The sequence below is a fragment of the Protobothrops mucrosquamatus genome, unplaced genomic scaffold, assembly GCF_001527695.2.
Source record: "Protobothrops mucrosquamatus isolate PMUCROS unplaced genomic scaffold, P.Mucros_1.0 scaffold_280, whole genome shotgun sequence".
NCBI lineage: Eukaryota > Metazoa > Chordata > Lepidosauria > Squamata > Viperidae > Protobothrops > Protobothrops mucrosquamatus.
This window is the reverse complement of record NW_015386356.1, coordinates 995,730-1,019,099: the sequence shown is the minus strand read 5'-3', so window position 1 is coordinate 1,019,099 and position 23,370 is coordinate 995,730. Positions and strand designations below refer to the sequence as shown.

The 23,370-nt window shown below is 37.8% G+C and overlaps 1 protein-coding gene across 1 annotated transcript in view; it reads right to left on the bottom strand.

Moving 5' to 3' along the window:
• Nucleotides 1–7,382: 7,382 nt before the first annotated feature.
• FAT1 (FAT atypical cadherin 1) overlaps nt 7,383–23,370 on the bottom strand; it is a 41,554-nt gene continuing 25,566 nt past the window's right edge. The window contains exons 16-22 of the mRNA XM_015831773.2: nt 22,189–22,651; nt 21,338–21,491; nt 20,697–20,807; nt 16,790–17,418; nt 15,701–15,838; nt 9,719–9,754; nt 7,383–8,229 (exon numbers count right to left, since the gene is read on the bottom strand). Of these exons, the coding sequence (XP_015687259.2) occupies nt 7,616–8,229; nt 9,719–9,754; nt 15,701–15,838; nt 16,790–17,418; nt 20,697–20,807; nt 21,338–21,491; nt 22,189–22,651 (2,145 nt within the window). The 3' untranslated portion in view covers nt 7,383–7,615. The remainder of the gene's footprint in view (nt 8,230–9,718; nt 9,755–15,700; nt 15,839–16,789; nt 17,419–20,696; nt 20,808–21,337; nt 21,492–22,188; nt 22,652–23,370) is intronic.

The window sequence follows — 23,370 nt, the reverse complement described above, 5'->3', positions numbered from 1 at the left end:
AGCATGTTAAAAAACAACACAAAAAAACATTTCCCCTATAAAACCAATTAAAAAGCAAATATATTAATAGCTGTGTCATATTTAAAATCTTTGAAAATTTTTAAAAATTATTCCCTATTTAAAATTCACCCTAGGTCAGTCCCGCTTGTTGAAAAAGCCATGTCTTGAGGGCGCGGCGGAAGGTTAGGAGATCCGGAATGAAAAAGTAGGAAGTGATAGACATGTAAAAAAATAACAATCTCTAAGAAGATGTAGCAGTTTCCTATGGTGGCATGCCATTTACTAGAAGGGGAAAAAAACTGTGCTAAAAATAGCATCCAGTGCTCTTACGCGTGCCTTATGCTACAAGGAAAATTTCTCTGATTTGTTCTGATCACAGATTCAGAGGAACATCAGAAAGTGAGGAAAAAGGATGATGCACCACAATACTAAGCCAGTTTTTGTCAATCAAGCTATTCTTGCGAGAAAACAGACTTGTTAAAATCTTTCAAAAATACAAAAAATATCCAGGACCTCTCCTAAAGCTATGTTAATTCAAACCAGTATTCAGCTATTATATCTGAAAGAAAATGATGCTCTGTTTAAAATAAATCCCACCATTCAAATGTGGACCATAGTTTTGTCCAATACCCAACTTCTCCAGCTCCAATCCTAGCTGGATGCTAGCTCCATTCCTGAAGAACATTTCCTGTCATGAATATATACATGTGACACATTTGCATATATGTTTATGTATGCTGAGTTGCCACAGCTACATCAAAAGACAGCTTGGCCAGAATTATCTCCTTCCAAATTTATACTGCTTTTATTGTACATTGTCCAGAGTCATGATCATGAGATGAGCAACTATATAAAGCTGACAAATAAATAATAATTGAAATAATCACTAATTTAAAATAATTTACCTTTAACATAAATAGCTTATTTATAAAGTTAATTGATTTCCTGCTGGCATATAATATACAAATCAGTCTCAAGACACAGGCATGCGCACTACTTGCTGCAGTAGAAAAAGAAAATCAAAAAGACAGAAGACAAGGGAATAACATCAAAGGGAGGGAAAGGGAGGGGAAATGAAAGGAAGAACAAAACTAGTTGGAGATGATACAGAAATTTGTAAGTAAGCAGAGGGCAAACGAGGGGATAAATTGCCTGTAAAAGTTGGCAAACCCCAGAAAGCTCTGTAACTGCTTCCTGTTGCAGGAAGAGGTCTACTCCATGACGGCCCACACTTCCTCTGGGTCTATCTCCACTCCTTCGTGGAAGACACAATAGCCCAGATCAGGGGAAGTCAACCTTGGCTCTTTTATGATTCGTGGACTTCAATTCCCAGAATTCCTGAGCCAGTTTAGCTGGCTCAGGAATTCTGGGAGTTGAAATCCACGAGTCATAAAAGAGCCAAGGTTGACTACCCCTGGCCCAGATAGTCAATTCTATCCTTATGGATTTCATACTTTGAGAATTTGGAGTACAATTTAGCAGCGTGGAGTTTCTTTAGGACTGCCCTAACTAACTTAACATGTTCAGCTTTAGTTTCGGTGTAGATCAAGATATCGTCCAAATACACCCGAACCCCCATGCAGGTGCTCATAGATGATCTCATTGATGAGTTGCATGAACACTGCTGGGGTTCCCTGTAACCTGAAAGGGAGCACCCTGAATTAGAAGCAACCTAGGGGGCAGTTGAAAGCATCCCCCTCTTTAATTCTGATGCGATAGTATGCCTCTCGCAAGTCTAACTTAGAATTTTTTTCCCCTTTTACTAGGTGAGCTAGCATGTCCCTCATGAAGGACAGGGGGTACACATTTTCCATGGATACCGTGTCCAAACATCTATAATCCATGCAGAGACAAAGAGACCCATCCTTCTTCTCTCTGAATAGCACAGGGGTTCCCATCCGAGGCCTGGCCGGCTGGATGAACCCCCAGGCTGAATTCTTGTCAATGAACTTGTGCAACTCATCTACTTCCCTAGGGGTCATTGAATATAGTTTCGGTTTAGGTAATTTAGCCCCTGGGATGATTTCAATTGCACAGTCCGTTGCCTGGTGAGGGGGGGAGCCCATTCGACCTCTTTTCACTGAAAACCTCGGCTAAATCGCGGTACTCTTTTGGAATTGCTCCAAATCTCTTGCTCACTCAGTGTGGACACTAATTCTTGCTTCAGACCCTCCATTCTATTACCAGGCAACCCCTGGGGAGGAGCTCTCTTCCTTGGGAACTTTAGATGCCCCTCTCGCCAGTCGATTAGGTGGTTTCATTTCTTTAACCAGGTTAGCCCAAGGAAAAGGGGCCATTCCATGCTGGGAGCCACAATGAAAGCCAAAGTCTTTGAGTGGCATCCCATGGTTAGTCCCAAGGTTTGGTGACAAGGCTTTCTGGGATGCACCCTGTCACGGACCCATCGAGCTAACAAAAGGCAATGGGGTCCTTGAGTTTCCTTAGAGGAACTCCCATTTTCCCAACGAGGCTGGGGCTTATTAAGCACCGGATGCACCCTGAGTTCAGCAGTGCGATTATGTCGTTCTCCTGCCCGTGCCTGGGATTGACTGTTATATGGGCATAGTTATGGTGTTGTTTGGTCCACATACCAATGGGTCATCAACATAGCCACTCTCCGACATCCCTGACTTGTCACCTGGTGGGGTTGGAGCTCTACCCCCAGCCTTTGGGGCTCAGGGTAGCTCCACGACCTAGGTGGACTTCAGGGCTGTGTCTTTCGAGTGCCAGGTAGCCTTGCTTGGCTTCCCCCCAGAGGGATGATCTGGCTTCCTAGCCAGAGTTTTGCTGCAGCATTCCATGGCACGATGCCCTTCTTTGCCACACTTGAAGCAGGCAGAGGAATGTGGTTGGTTTGCAGAGGTTTTTGCTGGCCTCTCCTCTCTTCTCCATCTGGCTTCGCCCCCCTGACTTCGTAGGACAGCACTGGTTGTGGGTCTGGTCAATTTCCACTTCTTCAGCTACGACACATCATTCATACAGATGGGCTGGTGCTTCCCGGGCACAAGCATTGTACAGGTTGTTGTTCAGCCCATCTTGGAAACAGCTTATCAGAATGACTTCGGGCCAGTTAAGGCAGTAAGCCAAGTTGTGAAACTCTTCCATGTATTTGGCCACTGGTCAATGCCCGTTTCACTGTTTTTATATGATCCTGAGCCTTCCGGTCTGGTAAGCAATCTTCAAACTGGCGTTTCAGGGCAGTCATGAATTGGTTAAAGTTTGGGAGTTTGGGAACATCGCAGTTATACAAGGTCACCATCCATCTGGCGGCAGTCCTTCCAGGGCTAAAGTGACAACCCTGATCTAAACTGCATCGTTGGACAGAGACCTCCCATACACTTGCATGGGATGAGCCAAGAAGATTCCCAATTGTTAAGGATCCCCATCGAATTTAACTCCTAATGGAACTAGCTTTGGCTCATCCAGGGGAGTCCTCTGTTAAGGTGGTTGTGGAGACCGAGCTCTCTGAGGGGTGGCTCGCTGTTGGTCTACTGGAGTAGCCGCCACCGTTTCTGTCAACCCCACAGCCCCGCCTGCCACCTCGGTGATTATGGTCTTTCCTTCACTGCATTCGACTTCCTCAGCTAGTTCTTCCTCCTTTTCTTGGCAACCCAGGGATTTGGCTTTTAGGTCCTCAAAAGCTTCCACCATGTAATGCATGGCTCACTTCAAGATCCCCTCCTTTAGGTCTGACTGCCTGTCCAGTTCTTCATTGTCAGAGAGCATTTCCATCCTTTTCTTTCAAGTCTTCTTCTGACCTCCTTGGGTGAAAGTTATTCTTTGGGTTCTTTCTTCCCAATTCTCTTTATTCCTGACACCGAGTGACCATCTCGGCCTCGGGGAGTCTTCTAGAGCAGCAGCTTCCTCCAATCAGGTAGAGGTGCCTTCCCTGGGATAGATCTGGATAGCCGATTCACTGCAGTCTTTGGTACCAGCTTCCCATTTTGCTACCGAGCAGAGACATGTTATGCATGCCCCCCCCTCGGTAGGGCAGATGCCTCTCCACGTTGGGCACTATTGCAGATTGGGGAATTCTGGGAATTGGAGTCCTCTAACTGAAGTTGAAAAATATTGTTGTAGAGCAAGGGTGTCAAACTGCCAGCCCACGGGCCAGATGCATCATAGCGAAACCATGCCCACCCCATTGTGGCAATGGCAAAAAAGTTGCGATATGTCATGACACATCACATGACGTTGCGAGTTTGACACCCCTAGTGTAGAGAGTTCAAGTAGGCAATTTTCGCCACATGGTGTCTCACCAACTGTAAAAAGCAGCTCTTCGCAGTGGAAAATTGTATTATGCCCTATTATTGGAAGGCCATTTTATTGGATGCCATTTTTTGATGTAACTACAAAACTTTATAAAATCAAGAAAACATTCATGTTTCTGTTATATTTCCCAGCACCTGCCAAAATTACTGACCTCATAGGATTCAATTTACTAGATTCATTTACTCTCAGAAGAGTAAAACTGACTGTCAGAAACCAGCATTTCTCCAAGGCTAATCATGAAATTTTTCCAGTGATGCTAAATCTCACTGGAAATATGTTCTCATACTGGGTTTTTTTTAAAATAGAAAATATACAAGCAGTCCTTGATCTATGACAATTGGGGCCAGAACATCCATCATTAAGCAATTATGGTCATTTAAGTCACTCATGCCTGATTTTATAACCTACAACCTCTTTTGCTGTGACCATTAAGTGAAGCATGAAGTTGTTAAGCGAATCTGGCTTTCCCAACCTACTTTGCTTTCCAGGAAGCTCCCTGGAAAGATCACAAATTGCGATTGTGTGATTATGGAACACAGCAATGGCTGTTAAGTGAAAGGACTGGTCATAAGTCATCTTTTTCAGCACTGTCATAAGTTCAAATGGCCCTTAAACAAATGTTCATTAAGTTGAAGACTATCCGTATTCACATACCATCCCTGAAATGCTCTTAAGGTGTAATAGTCAAAACTAAATATAATTATTTTGTTCTTTGGTGCACATAAATAACAGAATCAACTGGGAAATTCTTTTCCAGAAGTTACACTGAGGTAAATTTATTTTGATACAGCTTGCAAAAGACGATTTCCATATTCACTGTATGTAGACAGTTCAAGGGTGGGAAATCAACAATATGAAAACCCAAAGTTTGTGAAAAGTGCAGTTAAGCTTCCTCATACCATTGTATATAATACACTGTTACACTTCAGATTGTCAAGCTTGATTGCTTGAAAGATACGAGGGATAATTTCATTGTGCTTTCTTCATTCAACAAAGCAAACCTGGGACAGTCTGTTGGCACAAAATATAGTGTCCTGAGTGCTCACCAGTGTTGGCTTGGTGGGCGCACATGGTATCTGTTTAACAGGCTCTGTATCAGCTCGATACAATTTGAAATGCTGGTTTTATAAAGTCCTCTGTGACTTGGCATAAGTTGGCATAAGGTTGGAGCACATCTGCCCAGAGTTAGCCCAAGCAGTTCAAGATATAGTTTATAGCTAAATATGATCCAATTTTATATTGATACAAAACACTATGTACTCAATAAACTTGAACAGCTGAAAGGTTCATTTACTAAAGGCATCACTAATAAACTAAAAGATGTTTGAAATTTCTGGCAACAGCAATAAGGGTATCATAGAACAACTATTTAACAAGTAACTCGTGAGTCTTCCATTCTATTCTGTGTATTTTTACCATGATAACGCACTGCAGTGTAACAGGCAATATATGAAAGATATCATTCTTAAGTATGTTATCTACTATCTCTGTATCATGAACCATGTATTTGATTTTTTTTTTTAAAAAATGAATAAGCTCCTACTGCCACCTAGTGGATTGACTGCACACAATCAGAGCTTGGTTGTAGGAAGCAACTTTACATTTTACTACTTATAGATTTATAAATTTATATATAAAAATGAATGAAATAGAGTAAACAAAGCTAGAGTATTTTATTAATAATTTATTATCTGTAAGAAAGACTGACTAATGGTAGATTTCAGTAAAAACCTTTACAAGACTGCTGCATCACAAATATACAGACACTATAAAAACTGTGCTGTGATTTTGGTTCTAAACAGGAATGCAGTGGGGCTCAACACACTGTTCAGGAAAAGAAAAAATGGATACTGTTCCAGAATACAGAAACTTGTGTAAGACACTGCTATGTTTTTTGCCAGAAAATATCAGATATGTTTTACAGCTGGAAATTATGTACAATTGGAAATGCATGGGTTATTACACTGAAATATATAAGTGATAACACTGATTTTCTGTGAGAACAAATGTAAATACAGTAAACCTTTGATTTAATGAACTAATAAGGGGAAGAGCATCTGTTCAGCACTCTGTGTTGTGTAAAATCTGAATCTGATTTTAAGCTGCACAGTGAATAGGATTCTATACGTACAGACACAGAAGTTATACAGTGCATAGGTCGGCAATATCCTTTGCATTGTAACCCTGCTAAAGAGAGAACTGTTCAGTCAAGGGTTTACTGTATAGTGATTCCTGAATACAGTAGTGGCCAAAATTGTGGAAACCTTTTGGGAAAAGTGTATTTTTGAGGTTTGATGGCTAATAACACTTTTTGTTTGGAGTAGTACCATAAAATTATATATCAATGGAAAGATAATTTAATCAAGAATGTAATGCAATGAAGTTTGTTCAATTATCTTTACTGTATTCTATGAAAAGTTATAGCCAAATAACCAGGAAAAGGAAGTACAACTTGCTTAGGTTGATATCAGGTAGCTTTCCTTCATTTGATTGTAGTCAATGAGCATGAGTGTTTAGAGAGCCAATCAGGTGTCATCTTGTTTTGGCAATGAGCCAATCAGATCACAGTAGGATTCAGTTATTGATGTCATGTATTGAAGCTGAGAGGACATTTGTCAGTGTGCTATGTGATCGCTATCAAGTTGGTTGGGTTTTTTTTGTGTTCTTTCATTTAGTGAGCTTGTAAAACGTAATAAAATTAAAGTAATGGTGCAAAAAGTTGACTGGTTGCCCAGAAAGCAATGTAAAATAGTATTATTAAGTGAACAAGGCTACAGTTATAAAGAAATTAGAAGAAAAATTGGTGGAAACTTAGCCAAAGGTGGCATTTCTACTGCACTTTTCCCAAAAGGTTTCCACAATTTTGGCCACTACTGTATAATGAAGCCCAGGGTTTAATGGCACACAGAACACCACTAAATCAGTGGAAATCGACCTTAAAATTATCTACAAAATCTAGGTAAAATTACCAAAATCAAAACTGTACATAAAATTTACAAAAATATAAGAAAAATGATTTGCTTCTGAATAATATAAATACATTTATCATGCTAAAATGAGGAAGTGGTGTTTTTTTGTTTCTAACATAGACAATGAAAGTACAAAAAAAAAAAATACACAGGAGACCTGTGATTAGTGAAACTGCAGGAGGAAAAAAATGGAAAATTGGTTAATATGAGCTGCATATTCCATTGCAGCCATGCCAGTTTTAGTTCACTGAAATAATAGCGCTCAAGCATTGCCAGGGAGGGAAAAAGCTCTTCAAGATTCTCTACAATCCTTTTTCTTTTTTTTTAGTTCATTAGCATCCAGGCACTTTTTAAATTTTATTTTAGGAAGAGTATCAGACTTCTGTGTGCTGCTGAGGATCAAGTGGTGGAATGATCACATCTTCAAAATGGCTGTCATCCCCACTTTCACAGTCACTCATCATTACCTCAGACTCCATTTCACAGCATGCTGACATATCGGAGCATGAAGCTGTGGAAGCATATGCAGAAATGGACATGTTCTCTACAGGGTCTCTGCTGTAGCCTACAGTGTAAGGAGCAAAAGTTTCTTGGAAATTTGTAGGGATTCCATTTATTGTGTTCTGAGGTTCTGAAATGTCTGAAGGGTAGTGATGGGGAAGATACTGGTTGAGATTGAATCTTTGCCTGCTCCTCACCGAAGACTCTAAGCTACCTACAGCAGATACGTCCCTGGATTGCTGTACGGAATCAAACTGATCATTATATTCTGGTGGCAAGGGTGGGAGGTCATCAGGAACAGGGAAATCATCTGGTGGAGGTGGAAAGTCACTTTCAATGTCATAACCTCCAGCATAATAGTCAGCATCAATTGAATTTGGATCTGTGTACAGAGGTGCCGTCTCTTCAACAACTTCATAATTTGGATATTCTTGTATGCCAGGCAGTTGGACATTTGGCATCCAGTCAGAAGTATCCCAGTGATAGCCTAGAGAACATAAATAAAGAAAGATCTACTGAAAAACCAAAGCAAAATGCATTAAGAGCAACTCAGCCAACCATGATTACAGAATGGGAATAACTGGAGCAATTTGCTCCCAACGGTTAATGAAGACATTCATTGTTATTACCACAAGTTCATGCAATATATAATGTATTATCCAAGTTTGAATTAGCTTAATTTCAATATATCTTATGATAAGTTGTGAAAAGATGTAGTTGCATAGCAACTTTTAAGACCTGTTAATTTCAACTTCCAGAATTCCCCAGCCAGGGAATTTTGGAAATTGAAGTCCAAAGTCTTAAAATTGCCAAGGTTGGATGTCCCAGGAATAGCATCATTCTTTGGGTAAAAGAATACAACTGCCAATTACCAGGTAAGTGGCAGCCAGTTATTAAAAGCACTTCTTTGCTTGTAATGCTTGTACTCCATTATTCTGATCCAGGTTTATTTAGAAATAAATCTCACTGGGTTTAGCAGTATTTTCTTCTCAGTAAAGGTATATAGAAATACAGGAATTATCTATTACAATTAATGGAAAGTAGATTTTTTTTGATGAATTACTGACTTCAATGGTTTTGAAATAGGATTTTTTAAAATCCATTTTTGGCAACTGACCTATATTGCTTTTCCAGTCTAAAATATGCAGTAGTTGTTCAAACTGTCAATTTCCCCATTTGTAATCTAAGATTCAAAAACTTATTTTAATATATATTGTATGTGCATGTTTATATGTGTGTGTGTATATATATATACACACACCCGAGTGCATACTGTAGGAACAAAGTTGGTATTTCAGGAACTTTTTTCTTTGTTCTTTTACCTTTTAACAGATATGAACAGACTGCAGTAATTTTAGGATATTTCTCCTGATATACAAGAAATAGATTTATTTAAGTATTAATATGTATTTTTTTTTTTAAAAAAGCATACACTAAAGTAAAAACAGAATGAACAGATTTAGGAATATGCACGGTATGCAAATCGTACAAACATAAGGTTATCTTTGATCTGGATTGGGACCAATAAATTTAGGATTGAATTTAAAAAAATGGTTAATGGTTAATATTACTGTCACTAATATTATCAATGACCTACCTATCAGCTCTTTAACAGAGTTTAAAAATATAATTGAATATCTGATTTTTTTAAGTATTAGTAACAGCATTCAGACATTCATGTCAAAACAGATATTAAGCTCACCATGCAAAAATTCCAAAACTGCTTTGTGTTGTAGAACAAATATAAAATTATGCTGAAAATAAAGATGAACTAATTTGACTACAAAAACATTGCAGTGTTACAAAAAAAATAACACTTCTCCAATTCATGACAAATTCTAAAAAGGTGTATTTTAAAACATTGGAATAAAGTGTATGAATTACAACACAAACACATACTAAGCAACCAATTAAAGGCAAGTTAGTGCTGTGTACATTTAAATGAGCATCACTGAACATCTACATGCAGAAGTCACCTCTTGAATTGCCCAGGTCAGGAACAGCAAAAGACTCTTTAGAAGACAGGCAAAAAGAGAGGGAAAACACATTCAGTTGATTAGTTCCAAAATTGTAATGGCCCTAAACCCTACATGATAGCGTGATGTCACACAAATTCATGTTCATTTTATTACAGTTATGGAACTATATAGCAAAGGCAGAGATCCATGAAGAAATATTAGGTTAGTAGCTAGATGATGATAATATTCATCAAATAACCTTACAAAAAAAGTAATCTCTGTTTCAAAAGGCGATTCTGTATCTCAGTCAAATTTGGGTGCGTGAAATTAGTTATGTGCCTCCTTGGATCTAATAAAAGTGCTTATTATGAACCTCATGAACTTCCAAATTATCAGGGACATCCATCTGAAGATGTCCTCTTTAGTTATGAAGACACTCCACTATCATTCATGGAGGAAACACCTTTTCATATGTGGCTATGGAATGCGTGCCTTAGGTAGAGAGAGCTGGGTCACACTGTCCTAAAATTTGGGAAATTAGTAAAAACATTTTTTTTTGTCAAGCTTGTAGCTGTTAACTTACCTGTTTAATTACTGATTTCAAATGGATTTTAATTTGTTTTAGCTTATATTTTGTACATTTACAGTTGCAAGCTGTAAATAGATCAAAGCTATCATATAGATAGGAAGGTGTGATATAAAGCTAATAAATAAATAACAACAACAACAATAAATGTCTGAGCCCTAGGCAATTTTTGAAAAGTATAAATCTTGATCTTGTTTGGTTTGGTTTATTTTAATATCCACACTGATCTTGTACCACTGCTAAGAGTAACAAAGAAAACCATTAGATGTCAAGCTAAATGTGGCCTACAGAATCTCCCTACCTCAGTGTTTCTCAGTCTTGACAATTTTACACTATGTGGTCTTCGACACCCAAAATTCCTCAGGCAGCTTGCCTTCTGGCTAAGAGAATTTTGGGAGTTTTAAGTCCACACCTTCTAAAGTTGCTAGGGTTGCAAAACACTGCTCTCATTGGTCTGAAACCTCCTTCCTAGCATTGCCAAAGGGAGGCTTCTTTCATGCCAGGAATCTTCATCAGCAGAAGAATGTGGTATGGTTATCACATACCACCCTTGGGAGATAGCAATCAGTTTTGAAGAAAGCTTTTTATTACTATCAAACCCAGCCAAGCACATAGAAGGGTGCATCTAGGTAGTCATTTGTGATATGCAAGAATGTGTTGGGTGCATGTTTTATATGTGTGAAATTGTTTCTGCATATATTTAAACAGACAGATGTTCCTATATAAATGTATGTGTATGTTACAAGAATAAGAATGGGTATGCCGATGAATAAATGTGAAGGATGATATTTTAAGTCTGAAAGTTGATGAATAAGTATAACTGACTGGACTCACTTCATCTTGCCTTGTTTACTTTTCTAGGGCCCTGACCATTGTGGCTACATGGTCTACTCTAACCATGTTCAGGGCTCACCAGGTAGACACTGGCTTTTTTCCTTTAAAAAAGTGTTTATGTGTGTATTATTGTAAGACATGGGTTTTCCACAGCCTTATTTGTAGACAGTGATTTTGTAGCATTTAGAGAATTTGTGTGATTTTTGTTAGTTGCTTCCCCTATGTTGTATCAGGAGCCTCCAGGAACAAAGATCATCCATTACACCTTCTCTTTCTCCTACTCTTTTAAGTTATCACACGCATGAATAGCAGCACGTAAGCAACACTTTTAGTATATGGTATTTCAGAAATACTACTTGTAGTGCTTTTTGTATAGAAGATATATGGATATATGTATTTCTATATATAGAAAATCTAATTAACATAATTAGTTTCATATTGTTATTGCTGGAATATTTGTGTTATTGGCCAATTATCATTCTGCCTAATATGATGTCCTTCAGCTGTGTTTGAACTAGATTTCATTATCTCTTTTCTAGCCGTCTTGCTTGGAATTCTGAGAATTGTGTAATACATATGGAGGACATTAGATGCGGGAGTTTGCTGTATTCAAATAGTCAATATAGATTTGTAAATTCAGTCTTATTATAAGTAACACTGTCACCTTGCACTAACCTGAATGCCAAGAGAAACAAGAAGACCTGAAATATTAGTTGTTCTTACACACTTATTTTAAACAGTTCCTACACTGCAAACTATTCTGTCTTCCTGCCCAGTTGGGAACACTTGTATATATAAAAATAAATTAAAAGAATTTTCTCAATATGGGATGAGATCTATATGCAGAACAGAAAATGAATATTTAGAGATTATTCTATCTGGATTATGCCTTTCATGTAAGCAAATAATAAATGTATGCAAAATGGAAAAAAATCTGTCAAAGAACTGAACTGAATTGTATATGAACTGAAATGAATATGTATACTACTATTTGTTATTCATACGATTGCAGCCATTTAATAACCTTTTCACCAATATTATTATAGAAGTGGGGGCAGAAGAATTGCTTTATTCTGTGGAATCCTTCATTTCTGAATACTTGAGCTAAAATATAAATCAGTGTCTTGCTGTTTCATAATTTGTACATTTTATCAGTACAATAAACTCTTGATCTGCATTCTACTATTGACACAAATTTATTCCAATCTGATCCACTCCAGATGTATTTAGACATTATGTCCATCCCAACTGGAAATTCCAGCAATCAAAGTTCTAATTTATCTGGAGTTTTTCCATGGTGGATGCAGATGCATTATTAGACAAACTTTTAACTGTTATGCTTTATGCTTTAATACCATTGTTGTCAATAATCCCATTAGTTATCAATACATGAACACAGAAAAAGGGAACTCTTTTATAGTTATGCAGTATTTAGAAAGCTTGTAGAATGCAAATCATGGGTGAATAAGTTTTTGGGTTGATGAAGACCACAACTTCATCCATTCACATTCAACTTTTTTTTTTCTCAGCAGGAAGAAACTTTACATTTTCTCTACAAGCACAACCATCACTAACTTTATCTCAACCTTCCAATACTTAAGAATTTGCATAGGGGAACTGCACCAGAAGAATAAAGTTAGGGGGGACTATAGGAACATCTTATGATCTTGCTAATGCTATCATTTATGCATCTTGAGGATTGTGGAATGTTACCATTCATATTCTTGAATTAGCCATTTGAGTATTACAGACTTCTGTGTGGATGTGGACTTTTGGGAAATCAAGTCAGAACAATACAGGGGTACATTAGACATCTCATTTAGGCTCCTTCATAAATCAATAAAGATGTCTATTTTAAAAATATAGACCAAGTATATACAGCATACATTACTAATAATAAAGCAAATATTGTACATTATCTTCCAATGTTTCTTGCTTAAAGTATAGGGCATGCAATGTTCTACACAGACAATAAATAAAAATGAAAGCTATATACCTTCTTTTCCCACCGAGTCAACAACAGCATTGACAAGGTGTATTACAGTCACTAGGGAAGCTTGTAAAAAGTATGGAAGGAGTAAATTAAAAAAAAACAACCTATGATTAGCAACCATTTCAAATAGCATTATCAACATGAATTAATAATAAGACTTATATTTTCTATAAAAATTACATGCAATGTAAAATTTAAAACACTCGTACAAAAAATACACCTTCCCACTGCAGATTAGCACTAGCATTGTTTCATTTTGATTATACAGAGACATTCAATTGAATTACAATCTCTAGTAGAATGAAAACTTTTTTAACCTGCAAATATCAACAATCAATCCTATCTACATGAATGGCTTAGAAAAGTTACCAAAACTAAAAATGGATTGCAAAGAGAAACATGCACATAGTTTTAACAATCATTTATACTCATTCACTCTTCTTTTCATACTGGTATATAGATTGTCAAATAAAAATGCAATATAGCAATTATAAATCGCACACATGAATAGTGTGTGCAAACAGAAGTGGGTTCAAGCCTTTCACTATTGCACTAATCTTTTTGGAGAAAAGCATTAATTTACCAGGATATGGATCATCATCAAATTCGTACACTGCACCTGGATTCAATTTGTTTTGAATTATGTCTGAATTAGGTTACTATCAAATTGCAGGGAACATCTTTAGATTTACTGATACAAGAAAGTGAGTTTTAAAAAGTGTGAAGAATGCCAGTCAGAGCAATTAACCCCAAATATGTGTATCCCCTGTGGCTTGCCACCTGCATATCTGCAAGCAACCATTTATTAGGGAAATAAATACAATGCAGTACATAATCCATCTTTTGTGTAGGCAAGATGTAGAGAAACAGGTTTTCTAGAAAGTTTTTTGTGAAGGTTGTGGTGACACCTGGAAAACTGACAGGTAAAAAGGCAGTGGTAGGGATAGGAAGAAAGGACAGGGGAAGACTATTTTACAAAATCTTGCAAAGCACAGGGACAAGGCAGAGTCTATGGGTTTTTCTCCCCACAAAATAAAATTGAGGTTCCTTTTAATAGGCTAAGGCAGGAGTTTTATAGGAACTAGTTCAAAATTAACAGAAGCAATGGCCGGAAGACAATTAGGATTAGAATTAGTGCAAATAGAGGTGGAAAAAGGAAGCATAAAGTGGAACAGTATTTCAGAGAGGTTTAATTACATTTCTGAATTGTGCTTTTAAATTTGCATTTGCATTTTATTTTGTTAGCTGTCCCAAGCATCCTTAATTAGGTGTAAAGTGGAATACAAAATGAGATGAAGTTGACAATATTGAAAAAGGAAGTGTGTTACTAGAAGTAATAGGGCGTAAGAAAACAAATCACAGCTTAAAAGTCAAACTGGAGGGTGGGAGAAGGTTTGATTTAAGTAGCCAAATTGCTGGCTCTATTTCTTTGCTTCTTCTTAATTATTATCTGCGCAGGCTACAATTATGATATTTGTCATTGCTATTCTTTTCTTATCATGCTGTATTATATTAACTTATTTGGAAACAGCATTCAGATTTACAGAAAAAAGAACCATTTCTAGTGTGATAAAAAACAGGAGAAACATTTTGAAACTTCTGGAACTTGACAAAAGTAGTTTTATTATCTACTAAGAAACACATACACACACACACATTTCATGAAAAGCCATAAATCAATAAAATTTACTTTTTAAAAAAGTAATAAAAGGAAGTTTTAATATGTAACATTTTATCATAAAAATGTGTTTTGATATACTAATTAAAATTTACAAAAATATTTTAAAAGTAGCAAACTTCGTGGTAATTTAAAGGAAAAAATACTTAGGGTTAAGTCAAATTTTTTAAAAAAGTAAAAACAGATTTTCTGGGTATACTTGATGGGTCACGCAACTTTCAGAATGTTTTCCCGTTAAGATTATAGTGTGATTCTGTTAAGTGGAATATTTTTAATGCACAAAGAGCACATTATGCCATGATAAAGACTAAAGAGATATTTAGCCCTTATCATGGCATAAAGCAAACATTTATAATAAAGCCCCTGGGGACAACTTCCTTCATTACTTATGTAATCAGACTTACAAGCAAATCCCTTATACTCTGCTTTCGCTCAGTACTGCTCTGATCCATATGGGAGCTGAGGCAGCAGCAGCAGCAAGGGAGAAAAAAGGAAACAAACAAAGCTGTAACCCAATTTTAGACGTTTATAGCCTAACATTAGCACCAAACAGCTAATGTTTATACTTCCACAGGATTATTTTGCAAAAGAATTATTTAGTTGTATATATAATCAATTACCTATCAAACTAGGATATATTAACTGATTTAACAATTTTACTGAGCCAATTTATATTATGTGGAACACGTACATTCCTATAGAATATTATGATATTGATTATGCAAGTATAAAACAGATTATCTGATGATGAAAGTTAAGTAGAGGGCAGGCTTCCTCCACTTGGTGTCCTTTTGATGGTGTTGCACAAATCCCAAAAAGGAAAAGTTGTAATTCTACATGTCTGAAGCGCCCCAAGCTGAAGAAAACTAAGATGCAGCAATGACCAATAAGGATCTGTTGTGTACCTACCATTGTCATCACATGATTCTGACTGGAACGAGCTGAGGGACTGGACCTCGGACATACTTTCCCGAGCACTGTAAGGCTGAGACTCCTTTTCTTCCAGAGGCTTCTTTGGCAGGCAGGAATCAAGATCCACAACTTTAGCTAAGACAGGGAAACCACCCCCCCCCATAAAATTAAGGATCATCGGAATGGAATCAGTTTACCTCATAAAATAGCACAAGAAATATAAAAGGAATATGAAAGATATGTACTAATTTTATTAGGTGTGCCTTTCTGTAGATCTCACGTAGGCTTAATGAAAGGGATGGGAGCAGACATTAGCTGGTATAAACAATATGTTCCCACATAGAATACAACAGAGAAAGGTGAATGGATCCTCCCTTCTCCATGTTGTGCTGGAAATGTCAGTGACTGGGTAATTTTTCATGGCATATGTTTCCTAAATCCTATGTCCACTGTTAAAAGATGCATATTATAAAACAATTAAGTGGCTTGAGCACTCAACGTTTTTCATTTCTCCTCACTCCACCTTTTCATTGTTTTTGGTGTTTTCAATAGTAAAGTAACTCTTATTTGAACATATTGAAATTAGGAAAGTAGCATGTTCCTTTATGCTCTACAAAAGCCAGTGGTACAAACAGGATTTTCTGTCTTTAGTGTTCCATGTAATCCAGACGTTTCCTCTCTAATTAGAAATTTTCTTATTTCTATGGTTTCAAAAACTGTGGAATCTCACAAATCTGTATAAATCATTGTGCATGGAAGTAGAGAAAAGAGGAAATGCTGCATTACTTTTTTCAGAAGTGCATACACATCTACCGTTTGAGTTTCCAGGGCCTTTCTGATTGTACAGAAAAAAGTTTTTGGATGATCACATTTCACTTGCATTCAACCATCCTAATTAAGTATCAGAGAGAATAATTTACTACATAAATGATAAAAAAAGTGACTTTGCTACTTGATGTTTAGCTTACACTCTAAATTGTCCCCAGTCACTTTATTCCTAGTCTATGATTGATAATCTTATTGCAAGACACACGTCTCAACATCTATCAGCAAATCTTTTTTAATAGAAAGAAAAGGAACACTTACTGTCATAATCAAAATCCCAGCTGGGTTTCTGTATTGAGTCACTGTCTGATGGAGAATTGGATGGAGGAGGTGGTGGCAAATTAGGAGCTACACTGCAAACAGCCACTGTTTTTCTATGACCATGTACAGAGTCAGGGTTAAAAGTAGTAAACTCTGGATGTTCTGGAATAGTGGAACCTTCAAAAGAATTTCTGTCCAAGTTGTTTCTAGAGTCACTTGGAATGCTTGGAGTATATGAAATGGGGCGTACAGGCACCTGAGGTGGAATGTCAGAATAAATGTTCTTATTCAGTTTGGAATCAAAGTATGGTCTTTGCAAGAAAGCTGTTGTGGTTCCTAGGTGTTTGTCTTCTGGTTGTGGCTGGCTTTTCCTCTTTTTTCTGATCATTCGGCGACAGAAAACAAAAACCCCAACTAGGACTAAGATTGTTGCTATGAAAATGATTATTCCAATTGCTTCGGCTAAGCCAATGTTCCAGGAAGTTGAAACATATTTATTAAGGACCTCAACACAATGTTTTCCTCCAAATCCATGACTACAGTTACAGTTATAAGCACCATATGTATTCTCACACAGAGCGCCATTCAGACATGGGTTTTCTATGCATTCATCAACATCAGTTAGGCACCTACAAAACATTAAAAGATGTCAGTCTGTGAATACCAACAGTGTATTATCCAAGTTACACACTCACAGTTTATAGATGCCAAGATTCTTATCATATAAACTGTAGTAGGCTATAAACTGAACTCCTGCTGGGAACAAAAAATAAGTTCACTTTTCTAGGTCAATCACAGCAAACTAGAACCTGGTAATCTTACTGCATCCAACCACTTTGCTTAAGTTACTCTTCCATTCTGATCCATTTTCCCAATTGGTTTGTGGTCATCCCAACAAGCAAGTGGGAGATAAGGCTCTTCTACTTTGCTTTCTGCAATCTGGGGACTATTGCTTGGAATATCGAGTATGTCAAAAGTCGCTCTTGGGAAAAATAATTTCAGGATTACTGCACTTCATTGACAAAATAAAAAAGTGAATGCATATATTTATTTATTTATTTTATTTATTTATTATTTTGATTTATATCCCGCCCTTCTCCCAACGGGACTCAGGGCGGCTCACAACCTATTTAAAAACAAAAACATACCCACAATCCCCACCAAATAAAACCAATTAAAAGCCAAATATTTAACGTTGTGATTTCCTGTTTAAAATTTCCTTAAAATAAACCCGATTTAAAATCCTCTCTAGGCCAGGCCCGCTTGCTGGAAAAGCCATGTCTTGAGGGCGCGGCGGAAAGTAGAGAGATCCGGAATCATCCGGATCTCGGGGGGTAGATCGTTCCAGAGGACGGGGGCACCCACAGAGAAGTGGAAGGAAAGATTGCACTATGGATAGGAGAAAAGGCTGCCTTTTAGTTAATAATCGGTTCTCATTACAGCAGAATGAGATTTTTCCAAATAACAGTTCTACAGATAAAACCATTGCTGATGAAATTATATGCTGAGGCAGTCCAACTATGGCAACTTTAAGACTTGTGGATTTCAACTCCCAGAATTCCCCAGCCAGTCATTCTTGGAGTTGAAGTCCACAAGTCTTAAAGTTCCCATGGTTGGACACTCCTGTTCGATGGTCAAACAGCTGAGCACAATTAAACACTTTGTTGCCATGGTTGGTGAAGATGAAGAAGTCCCTAACCTAATCAACAACTTTTCTAGACAGATAGACAGACAACCCCCCCTTTTTTTTACAGATATTATTGCCACGAAGAAAACTCTAAAACTAGTGCTAAAATTTGGTGTGGCAAACTTTCCTATGTTTCTCACCATTTCCTGTTTTTGCAAAGAGTGTCTTAGGGTGCACATTTGCTACAATCCAGATAAGCAAAAAAGTAATTTTTTTTTAATGCCAATGTTTGTGTCAAGCTTCCTTTGGCAAATGAGGTTCTGCTGTGCTGTTGCACACACCACACATATCCCAGGCCTTTGCCCAGCGCCTGGATACGAGGCCATCAGCAGGAAGAAGACAATAGCAAAGGTTAGCTGGGTGCAGCAGAGATTTATCATAAAGTACAAAGCAGCCAAAAAGGTGGAGATATTGGAAGAGTAGAAAATAAGCAGGTGGTAGGAACTGAAGCACACGTATGGTCATAATTGTGGGCAGGTTGCCAAATGTCTGAATTTTTATCACCAGACCATGGGGATGCTGCAATGCAACTTCAGAGACCAATTATACTTCTAGTCATACTCTATCTTTCCTTCCATCTTTTCCAGCATTAAAGTTTTCTCCAGAGCTAAGTCTTTACATAATCTGTCTGAAGTAGGATAATTTTGGATCCTGGACATTTGTACTTCTAGTGAAAATTCTGTGTTGATTTGTTCAAGATCTATTTGTATATTTTCTTGGCTGTCCATTGTATTCTCAGGAGTCTTCTCCAATACCAAAATTCAAAAGCTTCAACTTTCACTTCCACAGAGTATCACAGGAAAATTTCATGGCTTGCACTATTCTGATCTGTGTAGATACTTTGTACATACTATCATGGCATCTGAATATTTTTCTAAGACTTTCATCAATGCTCTACCAGGTTCTAGTTTGGTGTATTTCTTGACTGCGTGCAATTTTGCACATTACCACTGTAACTGAGCCATCTACCTTGCTTGGCCCCAAAAGGAAGAAACTATCACTTGGATATATTAATTATTAATCCTAAGGCTCATGTTTTATCCATTGTCATTAGTTTTATCTTCTTTATATTTAATTTTTTCAATATGCACCTTGGCTTTCATTACTAGAAGTTGCTGTTATATCTATGTCAGTGGTGGCGAACCTATGGCACACGTGCCAGAGGTGGCACTAGGAGCCCTCTCTGTGAGCACACATGCCGTTGCCCCAGCCTCGCCTCCTCCGTGACCCCCTCCTCACCAGCAGCCCCCCTGGAGGAGAGTCGCCCCCAGGCGTGGCCCACGTGAAGCAGTGCAGCCAAGGACATGGCAGCCAGGCAGCGTAGACAAGACTCTGCTCTCACGCCCCATCGTGCACAGTTGATGCTGAGGGGGGCGGGCAGAGTGTGTGGCTGCCATGGCCCTACTGGGCTGCCTGGGTGATCTGCGGTGGGCCCTGGAGGCGGTGAGTGGCCCTGCGGGCAGGCGGGGTGGGGGATGGGGTGGAGCAGGGGCGGGGCAGAGGGTAGAATGGGGCGGGGCCAGTTTTTGGACACTCGGTCTCTAAAATAGTCGCCATCACTGATCTATGTCATCAACACAGTATATTTTATTGATGTTTCTTCCTCCAATTTTAAAACCATGCTCATCTTACATTAGTTTAGTATTAGGCTATTTTACAATACATAGTCAATTAATATGACATAGCAAGCTTCATTTTTCCCCCCAAAAAATCCTAATTTACTATCCCCCAAATACTGTTGTTTTATGCAATTCAAGAAATTTGCTGGCTTATACTGTAAACAGTTCTATTTGTACTTTATAGGCTATGTCTTCTAAACAAGAACATGGAGTTCTTCTCTTTGATTTATTCCAAGAAGCCTACCTCAACACCACAAAAAACAAATTATACTTAGTAATATTCATGGTTTGCTAGCTGCACAGCAAGCCAGTGGGGATGACTATTTGCTGATAAACTAAAATTTAGACAAGTCCTTGTCTCGTGTGTCAAATGAACATAGATAGTAATACAAGTTATCTTTGATCATAATGTTCTGTATTCAGAGACCATTCCAGGACCATCTTCATGGTTGAATTTATGTTTCAGCCTCTTATGATAGAACTAAGCTTTAAAAATGGATAGGTAACATTCTAGGCTACTACCCCCCCCATAAGAATTTTTATTCTACATGCTATGTAAACTAGAGCAATTAAAACTGTTAATTGTACAAAAGTTACCTACCTCTCACCATGAAAACCAGCCTCACATTCACAAACAGGACCATCTAAGCTATCAATACATTTGCCACTATTCTTACAGGGGTTGTCTTTGCAATATGGACCAATCTGACACCTAAGGGAAAAAAGATAAGTCAATTACCTCCTAAATCAATCATTCAAATCTGATGAGCTATGAATGTACCCTTGCCAACTTCAGCATATCAAGCCAGGAGGCTGTGGAAAGTTATTTTGTGTACTAAATGGCATGAGTCACAATATGATTCAAGGATTATTAACATTTGCCCTGAACATAAACAGATATATCATAGATTTCAACTGCTTCTTTTTACAATTCTTGCAGGTCAAACCTTGATTTTCCAATAAATGTGCATTCTACAAAATCCATAGCATGTTTTGACTCTCCACAAGAATGACTGAATGAGACATATGATTATATGCACAAGCCTGTCCTCATTTGTACCTTACTTCTTCAAGCATACATGAAAACCTTCTTCTGCTTCAAACAAAGTAAATGGATGCAATGCTCACACAGACCATTTTCTCAAAGTACACTTGCAAGCAGACAATATTATAGAGGTAATACTGTCAAGATAAATATACTGTGATAAAATTTATTTCAACAGTTAGAAAAAGGCATCCTACCTCTGACCTGTATATAGCCCTCTGCACTGGCAGATGAATTCATCATTGATGGAAATACAAGTGCCACCATAAAGGCAGGGATTGGAAGCACATGGGTTGATATTTACTTCACAGTGTGTACCCATAAATGCAGCTGCACACTTACAATAATAACCTGCAATGAAAGCCAAGAATGAAAGCATGTCACTGTGCTCACAAAAGTAAATGAATTTTTTTTTTCTGCACAGAAAAGACAATCAATGGAACTTTTCTGAAACCCAAATTTAGATAAATCAGCACAAAAGCATTACAGATATGCATCACGCCTAAAAAGATGTAAAGAACCAGTTAATAAAGCTTAATAATATCTTACTATGGGATAAGTAAGTGTAAATATGATAGCCATTTCAGAAATGATTACAGTATCACAATCAAAAGAACGTAATAAACCTCATTCCTTTTAAAAGTTTGATGGTGTATGAAACTTTAAATGTTGAAATACAATAAAGAGTCCAGATAGCTTTACCAGACTAGTATTTTGAAAACCAGACACAGCAGTGTTGCTCCACCAGGGCATTTAACATTTAGGTTAATTGAACTGAATGGCATCTGTGATATGCAAGTTTTTTTTTAATGTTAAAATAAAAGACCTTCTCGGCCTTTTGGCTAAGATCAAGTGTAGTGTGTGCGTGTGAAAAGACCTCTTCACTTGCTCTGGGGAAAGTCTGGTTTTAGACTATCACTTGGAAAGTATCCCAAACAGCTAATACAAAGTTGCAGTGAGATAAAGTGGTCTTGTACAGCATTACATTTGCAACCATACAAAATAAAGCTATGCTAAATACCAACAATAAACAAACAACAAACCTTACCTCCAGTGGGGAGTGGATTACAAATGCCTCCGTTCTGGCATGGACTGCTTGAACAATCCTCCATAGTTGTCAGTAAACATCCAGGAGATACATCCACAGATTCTTCCATTTGAGCATAACTCCGAGGTTTGTTATTTAGGGGCAATTCTTGACCATTGAGTATAATGGAATCCATACAGCCTCTGAAGCCATTGCTAACCTGTGGGCTCCTTCCATGTCTCATACTCTGCTGTCGAATGTGACCACCAAAAAATACATGGTTATCTAAATTCAGTGTCCTGAGAGTACCAGGGGCAATACCAGAGGCAGTGTGCACCCTATCTAGAATCAGTTTAGCATAGTTTCCATCCACTTCAAGAGACACTGAATGCCACTGGCCATCACTAATTTGAATGCTCTGCACAGACACAATTCCAGGACCGCTTCCACAGTCAAATTTGTATTGAAGTTTCCCATGGTGAATCTAAAAGAAAGAAGAAAGGTAACAATTAACTATGAAGACATTTTATAGGCTCCACTTACAAGAATGTCAAATGTGAACAACCTTCTCTGACATATTGCCTGAAATCTTTAAGAACTGCAACTCTAGTTTTTTGAATTCAGTACTAGATATTCCAACCTCTAAGAGGGTATCAAATTGTGGTTATATTATACAATCATAGTTCATCTAACATCACTGAAATTCACCCACTCTTTGTTAATGACACTCATTCATTGACCATTCAAAATTCAAGTGTTGAATTAGAGATATTTACGATCAATCCTCAAAGTTTCGTTGTCCCAGCAACATGATTGCAATTTGGCAACTGGCTTGCACTTAAAATAGTTGCATGGTCACATATTTGCCATTTGCAACCTTTCCTATCAGCTTCCTACAAGCAAAGTCAGGGGAAGCAGGCAAGGAAGGTCACAAGTTGCTTGTGAATTGTAAATTTCCCACGCCCAGCCGCATCCACTCCAAGATTTGCTCTGCTTGTACCATGCTGGACCTCATGTACCATTTCATAATCCACAGCAGCCACTCCAAATCTTGTTGTGCTTGGGTTGCATTGGATATTTGTTTACCCTCCTTTCTCCAACAGAAATCACCCCGAGCCTCACTGTCCTTGTGCCATACCAGACCCTTATGCCCCCTCACCTGCCTCACAGTAGTCATCCTAAGCCTTACTGTGCTCACATTTG